This window comes from Physeter macrocephalus, chromosome 4, assembly GCF_002837175.3.
Source record: "Physeter macrocephalus isolate SW-GA chromosome 4, ASM283717v5, whole genome shotgun sequence".
NCBI lineage: Eukaryota > Metazoa > Chordata > Mammalia > Artiodactyla > Physeteridae > Physeter > Physeter macrocephalus.
Window position 1 is genome coordinate 51,286,473 of NC_041217.1, and position 9,340 is coordinate 51,295,812.

Below are 9,340 nucleotides of genomic sequence, written 5' to 3' on the forward strand. Positions count from 1 at the left end.
GCACGAACCCGTGTCCCCTACATCGGCAGGCGGACTCCCAACCACTGCGCCACCAGGGAAGCCCCTAAGTTTTCTAAAATGAGCATATATCACTTTAAATGTTACTCCAAAAAAAAAAGTGCACACACACACAAAACCAGTAAGACATGGTCTTTCCTCTCAGAAAGGGCAGCCTGTTTGGATGGAGACATATAGACAGTTAAAAGAGAATGTTTACTGAGCACTTGATATATGCTCCAAACTGTGCTGAGGCAACTTATACGCATTAACTCATTTAATCCTCATAACCGACAAGCAGGCATTGTTAAGGCAATTTTGTACATAAAGAAACAGGTTCAGAGAGGATAACTAATGTGCCAAAAGTTACACCAAGTAATTGACAGAAGTGAGATCCCAACCTTGGGTCAGCTTGATTAACAAAGCTCAGTTCTTTCACCAAACCTCACTGCCTCCGGAAGTCACATAAAAAGAAAAATTACACCCAGAACATGCATTTCCTTTCCCTTTACGCCCAGCTTTGTTCTTCTTACAGAATTTCTCACCACCTGACATACCATATATTCGTTCGTTTACTGTCTGTCTCTAGAATGTAAGCTTCATAAGGACAGGGATGTCATTTTTTCACTGCTGTACCCATAGCCCCTGGCACACAGAAACCAGACACTCGATAAGTGTTTCAGAATGAAGGACTCCGAATAGAGCTGTGACCTGATCGTGACTCCGAGGTCACGTCTGGCAGCGGTGCAAATGAAGCTTGCTGAAGAAGCTGCTTACAAGAGTTCAGGTGGGAGATGACAAGGACATGAACTAGGGTGGAGGAACCAAAACCAGAGAGGAAGAGAAGATTCCAGAGATATCCAGGGGATGCACTGATAGGCCCCGGTGACCAAGTGGACATGGGACTGAAGGGCTGTGAGGAGTCAAGAGTAAAGAGGGCTAAGAAGAGGCAGGCATTTTTAAGGAGCAGGAAGGAAAAGAAAAAAAGGGTTAGATATCCACCCCATAGCATGGGGGATGTCGAACAGTTAGTAGAAAACACAGAAAAACACACAGGAGAGAGTTGGGTCAGAGTGACTGGCGTGCAGAATGTGCACAGATACACAGGGACCACTTGACACAATGGGAATAATCAAGCTCACCCAGTGAGAACACACAGGAGAGGGTCAACTAGACAAACTACAACTTAGGGGCAGGCCTGAGTTGATTCAGTAGAGCTAGGGGTTCTGGTAGTGAAAATACCACTGTGAATGTCTGTGCCAGGTAGGGCCACATCTGACCAATTGTGGTAGTTTTCTCCCGTGTTCTGGGATTCTGCTCTGAACAAGAAGACATCGAGGGCTTCCCTGGTGGCGCAGTGGTTGAGAGTCCGCCTGCCGATGCAGGGGACACGGGCTCGTGCCCCGGTCTGGGAAGATCCCACATGCCGCGGAGCGGCTGGGCCTGTGAGCCATGGCCGCTGAGCCTGCGTGTCCGGAGCCTGTGCTCCGCAACGGGAGAGGCCACAGCAGTGAGAGGCCCGCGTACCGCAAAAAAAAAAAAAAAACATCGAGAGTGTCAAAACCTCACAAAAAGAGCTTCGAACACTCAGGCACTAATCACTGCATATTTAAATTAAAACAGCTTTCGAACTGGTCTCCTTTTTATTTTTTAATTTTTATTTATTTATTTTTGGCTGTGTTGGGTCTTCATTGCGGTGCGTGGGCTTCCATTGCAGTGGCTTCTCTTGCTGTGGAGCTCAGGCTCTAAGCCCACAGGCTGCAGTAGTTGTGGCTTGCACGCTCTAGAACGCAGGCTCAGCAGTTGTAGCCCACGGGCTTAGCTGCTCCGAGGCATGTGGGATCTTCCCGGACCAGGGCTCGAACCCGTGTCCCCTACACTGGCAGGCGGATTCTTAACCACTGTGCCACCAGGGAAGCCCTAGTCTCCTTTTTAATCTTTCTACACACTGATGCATCCAACACTATTACCAAATCAATATTCCCGAAACCCTAATTTCATGTCATTTCCCTGCTTTAAAAATCTCCAATGGCCTCCTAGAGAGACTCTTCTTGACCCTATTCTACCTGTACCTGTGGATGTACCTGTAGAAGTGTTAACAGTATGAGTAGAACTAGGCAGCTGAATTTTGAATCCTGGGTCCACTACCTATCAGCTGTGTGACCCTGGGGAAGTAACTCAACCCCTCTGTGCTCCCTCAGCTCCTCATGTGTAAAATGGGGCTAATACCCACACCACAGAACTGTTCTTATAAAGTGAAAATTCTTATAAAGTGCTTACTTAGCACGCGACGCCTGACATAGAAGTTGCATCCTCTGAATGTTATCTATTATTATTATTACTTCTCCAAATAAACTTCCTACTGCACCTGGGATGCTCTCCTTGATAAAGTCTAAACACACAATGCCTGCCTTTGCTGGTAGTGTTCCCACGCACGAACCACCACTCCTTAACCACAACCACCAAAGAGAATTTATTCAACATTTATGCTATATATTCAAGGTGCTGGGCTGGAAATACAGGAAAAACAAACAGTTCCAACCTTCAGAGCTCACAGTCAAATAATGAAAGACAGCCAGAGGAAGAGGTGCAATAATGTGTTACAGGTGCCAGGGGAAGCACTTCCTGGAGGCAGTGGAGATGCTGACACTGAATCCTGAAAGCTGAGTGGGTCCATCAGGCAGAGCGGATGCATGTGGAGTAAGAGCATCCAGTCCTGCGGTCACCGTCACTGCACTGAGTCAGGTGAAGCCGGAGCTCTGTGCTAACGGCAGGCAGAGTGAGCGGAGAGTAGAGGAAGGCCTCGTCACGGAGGTCAGGAAGTGTTGAGATTTTATTCTGTAGGCAACAGGCAGCCACTCAGTGATGTTAAGTAGGGAACTCCTGCTTGGGTTCTAGAAAAGCTACACCTGTGCTGCCCAATATGGATGCCACATGTGACTGCTGAACCGTGCTAGTGTGACTGTGGAACTAAATTTTAATTAATTTAAATTTAAAAACTGATACGCAATTCAGTTACCGAAAATTTTTAAAGTATATTTGGAATAATTTGGGTATGTGAATCTATTGAATACTTTTTCAACTGTAAGCTTTAATGAACTCTAAATACAGATCAAGTGTTCCTGATGAAAATTTAGCATCCAAATTGAGATGTGCTGTAAGTAAAAAATACACACCAGATTTTGAAAAAATCTGTACAAAAAGGGTAAAATCTTCTTTAATAATCTTTAGATTAATCACACGTTGAAATATTTTCACTATACTAGGTTAACAATGACATTAAAATTAACTTCACCTGTTTTTAACTTTTTACTGTGTCTACTAGGAAATGTAAAATGGAATGTGTGGCTCACCCTGCATTCTGCAGGGCACTCATCCAACAGAACCGAGGCAGATGCAAGGGGAAAGAGACTGGAAGCAGGAAGACCAATAAGAGACTCTTCTTGATGAGTCCAGAAGAGACACAGGCCTGAATTATCTAAATGCTCCCCATCTTCGAAACTTAATTCAAGACCTTACTACTACCCCCAAAGCTGTTCCAGTCATAACTGTTCCTAATGAGATGCCTTTCTCTGAACTACTGGGGGAGTTAATCATCTGTAGGATTCACTTCGGCACTTAGTCATTTCCACCTGTCATTTCTACTTAATTCTGGGGTTAGCTGTTTCTCAGATTAGACTATCAGCTCCTAGGCTAAGGGCCACAATTTAGGCATCTTTAATTTTTCCACATTGTACAGTGCACTTTCAAAACTTTTAATAAACAGAACTACATGAATGGCTCCCCATATATTCCGTCGCATAATCGGGAGACACTCGCATAGCTAATTTTACTTTTCCTTAGCAGAAGGTTTTGACATCTTAACGACATGAGCTAAAACCATGTAAAAGTCAACCAACACTCCAGGCCAATGTTCCAATAAAGCAGTGATATCTAATCAGCGAGCAAGCCTTGGCAAACTGTACTGGATACTAGCACGAAGAAAAAGTCAAGATGGCAGAGCAATTTAGCATTTTCACAAATTCCATTAAAAATCAAACCAAAAATTCTTATTATCTATGGCCTCCACTGCCAGAGATAACCTTTGCAACCTAAGCATTAAGAACATTCATTCAAGGGAAAAAACACACAGCTTTCACACTTAAAAATCAACCCCTAAATATCAATCCTTCTAATAAGCAACACATTTTCCAGATAGAGAGCCACATATTACTAATAATCTAAACTCAGCATTTTCCCATCTAAATTAAAGTCAGGTGAAGGAAAATCTTTTCAGGGAAATGTTAAAATATATATATATCTTACTGTATCATTGATAATAAAGTATTTCACCTAAAGTACCACTTAAATTTTCTGAGAGGAACCCTTAAAACACACACACACACTCAAGCAAAAGGTCAGCTTTTACCCCTACAAAAAAAGGAAGCTAGCAGCAACTAGTTGAAAGCAAAGGGACACTTTATGGTTATCATCACTGATCTTTCCGGAACTTTGCAGTTCTCAGAATTTTAACGTTTGTTTGACATTTAAAACAAAAGCTGACAAGTTATAACAACAACAGAATCGATCTTTCCTGAATTTGTTTAATGGCTATAAAGCCTATGTAACAGTGCAGATAAAGTTTCTATCTCCAAACGACTGAGCAATCAAAGATGGAGTCACGACAGCTCACAGGGAAAAATAAGTTAAGGCTGTTCTAGTCTGAAAGGCAGAAGAAATGGGGGAAACCTGTCAAATAGCCTGGATGAAATCTGGGAGTTAAAAAGAAAGCACTCATTTCCTTTAGCACTGTGGGAAAATCCCGGTGCTAACAGCAAGCTAAGGAAAGTTTGGTTTGGCTGATTTCATTTTGTTTTCCTTCCAACATCATCACTGAGTTTGAACGGCTGCTTTCCTCCCCTCCCATTACTCAGTAAAAACTCCCCCACTGAATTGAGTTGTCTTCCGGAGCCTCGCGCCCCCGCCTCCCAGCCTGCAAACGTGCTCAGACGCCTCTGGGTATGTTGTGGTCTCACCAGTCTGCGGGCCAGCACTCCGAACTCAATGGACAATGGGAGCTCACCCCCGTCCACGCCAACTACAAAGCTCAGGAGGACCATTTCCCTTTTCCTGCCCAGATGCTGTTTTTCCCCCTCCTAAGCAGGGCCCCGTGCTCCACTACAGCTGCAGTTTGGTCTGGGACGCCTATCTCCCTTCCCACCTGCAGAGCTGCTGAACCCCTCCACCCCTCCAAATAAGTTGTAGGGCAGCGCACAGGCCAAAGGGGACCCCCTCCCCAGGGGCTTAATTGGGGTCACGGGTTTCAAAGTCCAGGTAGGACGGGGAGGGGATGGTCTCTGGACGCTTGATCAGGGCCCTCAAGGCTAAGCGTCCCCACTGTCCCCTCGCCAGCCTCTACTTGTCTCCCATCCCCCTACAGCGAGGAGAGCGGGGAGGTGCGGGAAGGCAGCAAGGCCACCTCCTCCTCCAGTGGAGCCCTCGGCGACACTCACCCTTTCACCACAAAGAAGGGGTCCTCCATGGACATGGCGTCCCGGCCCCCGGCCGCCTCACGCCTGCTCCGCGCACAGCGCGCCCAGCGAACCTCCCTCTGACCACCCCACCCGCCTCGCGCGGCCGCCGGCGCCTCGGCCTGGGGGACCCGGAGCCTCTGCGCGCGCAGGCCGGGGTGCACTGGCCCGCCGCGGGTCCAGCACTTAGTCGACACCGCAGTCCGAATCCCTGACTCTGGCGCCCGGCCCCGCGGCCGCCCCCTCCCCCGGCTCCTCCCGGCGCGTCCGGCTGCCTGGCTCCGCCCCCGGGTCGCTCAGCCTCCGCCAGTCAAGAACGCCGTCCGCCGCACCACTTCCGCACCCATGCTCACGTGACAAGACCCTGCCCCGCCCCTTGTCGGCGGGCCATTGGCACCTTGTCACAAGACCCTGGAGACGGGGCTCTGGGGGTGGTGGGGGAGGACGGGTCTTCTCTCGCCTCGCCCCTCAGGATTCAGGGGGAGGAGCTGCTTGTTCCCTTGCGGGAAAGGCTGTCGGGTTTCCTAGATACGCCGTAGTACCTGCTTTGCACAATCCTTTCACCTTTCCTCTACTTTTGATACTTGATTTTTGATAACATGTTGATTTAGAAATCCATCTCGTCCTCGACTTACAATAAAGCGTGCTCGTATACATTATCTGACTATGATAATATTGAACAACTCCTTTATGTAGGTTTTACTATATCCAGCAATGCGCTGAAGGCTGTATGTGCATTATCTCAATATTCTTGGGGGGGCGGTATTACTTTTCCCATTTAGTAGATGGGAGAATTTCAGAGAGGTTTCAAGATTTCTTTCCTATGCTCACACAACCTGGACAGGGCAGAGCCAGAGAATCTGTACACTGTCTACCAGATTGGGGTGTGTTTTCTTTTGCTGTACGTTCATTTCATACAGCATACGGTGCTTCCCAAGAGAGAGAACTTTTGAGGGACAAAGAAAGGGCCAGGTATAGCAACTTCTTCCTGGCTAAATGGTTCAAAAGCGATTCCAAAGAGCATTTTGGCCGGAACAGTTATCAAACTTATATGCTAGATATGCTGTGGGGGTTGTGAACTTTAATTGCTGATTATAGTTGAGCACTTCCTGTATGTCAAGCACCGTGCTAAGTGTTATCTCAGTTGCTCTCACAATGAGGTAATTACTGTTATCCCCATTTTAAGAGTGAGAAGTCTGAGGCTCTTGGAATGTTAAGTGACTTGCTTAAAGTCACCAGTCTTTTTGGAGATGGGAGAGTGCTCAAAGCCAGACAAACCCTGTTTGAACCTGAGTTCTATTTTTCAGTTCCTCATATATAAAACATGGATAATAATATTTAACTTATGGATTGTTGTGAAGGTTAAATTAAAATGCATGGAAACCCCGAAGCCCCAGCGGAGTGAGGCAGTGAAGTCAGGGAAACCAGTCCAGAAGCTGCTGTGGTCATCTAGTCTGAAGGGGTGAAGACCAGACTAGGATGACAGCAATTGTAAATAGAGATGAAGGGGAGAATCTGATAGATGTTTCCAAGGAAAAACAAAACACCTAGACATGAGGAAAGACTGAATAGGGTTAAGGAGGAGAGAGGTGAAAGCCAAAGACTCCAGTCTTCTCTGAGACCCTGGAGGAGCAGTGGAGGTCAGGTATGGGGGAAAAAAGAAGCTGTTGGAAGAGAACTGTTTTGGTTCTGAACATATTGAGATGGGGAACTGAAGAGGGATCATCTTTCATTCATTCAGTAAACACACAGAAATTGAGAAGATGAGAGTTGTGATTAAGAGCCATAGCTGCAGCCAGATTACCTGAGTTCAAATCCTAATTCTGCTACTTCCTGACCGTTGTGTCTTGGGCAAGCTGCTTAGTCTCTCATTGTCCTCAACTATGAAATGGATACTATAATAACACTTTCTTCATAGAGAGTGTCATCAGGATTAAATGAATCAGTGTCTGAGAAGTGCTTAGAACAGTGCTGACACATGTTGTATTCTTACTATGTACTAGGCACTGAGGACACAGAGATGTACAGGCTTGGTCCTTGACTTCAAGGAACTCTCAGACTGGTGGCAGAGCCAGGCCAGTTACACAATGAAAGAAGGGCATGGGTTGCCATAGAAACAACCCAGCCTGGAGACAGCAGGGCAGGGCGGGGGGGTGGGGGGTGGGGGCTGGGGCAGCCACAGCAGGGAGCATTGTCGGAATGGAAGGAATGGGACTGTGGCCGCAGGAACTAAGGCTGGAAAGGGGCAGGGCCAGTTTATTGGGGGGCCCTTGATTGTGCTGTTAAGAACTGTTGACCCTCTGCTATAGGGAATTGACAGGATAATACTGGCATTTGACACAGGTGCAGCAATGGCTGAAAGGTCAGCTAGGAGGTCATCACCCAGAGGAGGGATGAGGGTGTCCTGAAATAAGCTCACTGGAGGGCGGAAAGGAGGGATACATTTGAGAAATACTTTAGAGGCAAAATCTGGGGACATGGTGAATTATTATCCCAATCTTTTAAAAGCCCTGAGATACATGCTCTTTCCTGGAACACTCCAGAAGACACTTGCTTTTGTTGGCATCCATTGACTTGGCCATGGCTGTCTACATTTCCCAGCACCAGCCACAGGAAATATCCACATACTGGTCATGTTTTCTTTCTTCGCCTTAGTTGTTACCATCACCTCCACCCTTATCTACACACTGGATTAAAATAAACCAATTTTAGTCAATCTATATATCCAACACAAGGAAGTGACTAAAAATTTATGGGACATTCATCTGATGGTCACTAAAAATGTTTAAAAGTGTGTAATGACATGTTTTGAAAGTAGCAAGACAATATTGTATATATGATACGATTTCAATTCTGTTCATTTTTATATATAGAAACTGTTTTATGCATAGAAATTTTTTATACGTAGGAAAAAGAAAATGTACTTAAAGTTTGGCAGTTTTCTACAATGGACTATTTACTTGGATAATCAGAAATATAAAAAGTAAAAAAGAAAAGAAAAATTGAAGAAAGATAAGTGAGAAAGCCAAGTGACTACATATGCAAAAGTACATCAAAGGTTAGCAATTTTAAATCCTTTTTAGAATAACTCAAGTTAGAAGTGTATGAATGAATGGATATTAGTGAGTACTAAAAGTTAAAATACACTATTGGAATTCAGTGAACTTCTTGACATAACAGTTAATTTGAACCATCGTAGAAGGGCAGGTATGACTCTACCTTCCTCTATGAATTTGTTAGTGCACAGGGGAGGAAAAAATCACAATTTCTCTTGGTAAACTAGTGAATAACAGTAATAGCAATTGCTAGCATTTACTTACTATGTAAGTTTGTGCTAAGTAATATACACTGTGCTAAGTAATATACATGCATACTCTTCAGAAGTGGCTCCAAAATTTCTACATGGGGCAGGTTTTAGAATGTAACTTGTTTGGACAACAGGGCTAGGAGGCTTGAACTGAGGTTGCATGGCAGACCCACCGTATTTTCTTAAATTTGGGGTTTATTTGGGACCATGATTATATGTGCATGATAGTGGTGCTCTAAAGTCCCAAGAAGTGAGAAGTCACCTCTTGGTTGCACCACTGCTGATTTCATTGAATCCTCACAACAGCTCTGCTTATTACCCCCATTTTTCACAAAAGAAATCTGAGGCTTAGAGAGGTTAATAATTTGCCCAAGGTCTCATAGGTAGGAAATGAGAGCCCCATTTGAAAATAAGTTTGTCTGACTCCTAAACCCATGTTTTTTGTTACAGTACTCTCCTGCCGATTTGTATAAGGGCTAGCCTTGCCCCAAAATTGGTGAATGGATTTTACCTAAGCACAGAAAGT

The 9,340-nt window shown here is 45.2% G+C and overlaps 1 protein-coding gene across 9 annotated transcripts in view; it reads right to left on the reverse strand.

The window, feature by feature from the left end:
- The window catches only part of STX6 (syntaxin 6), a 75,623-nt gene extending 69,885 nt beyond the window's left edge, over positions 1-5,738 (reverse strand). For 4 of the 9 annotated variants that reach the window (XM_055084195.1, XM_007105127.4, XM_028488615.2 and 1 more), the window contains exon 1: positions 5,490-5,730. In XM_055084195.1, the coding sequence (XP_054940170.1) occupies positions 5,490-5,524 (35 nt within the window). In that variant the 5' untranslated portion in view covers positions 5,525-5,730. Of the gene's footprint in view, positions 1-5,489 lie in introns of all 9 variants that reach the window. The other 5 variants (XM_055084193.1, XM_028488613.2, XM_007105129.3 and 2 more) reach the window with 5 other exon arrangements.
- Between the last annotated feature and the right edge of the window lie 3,602 nt (positions 5,739-9,340).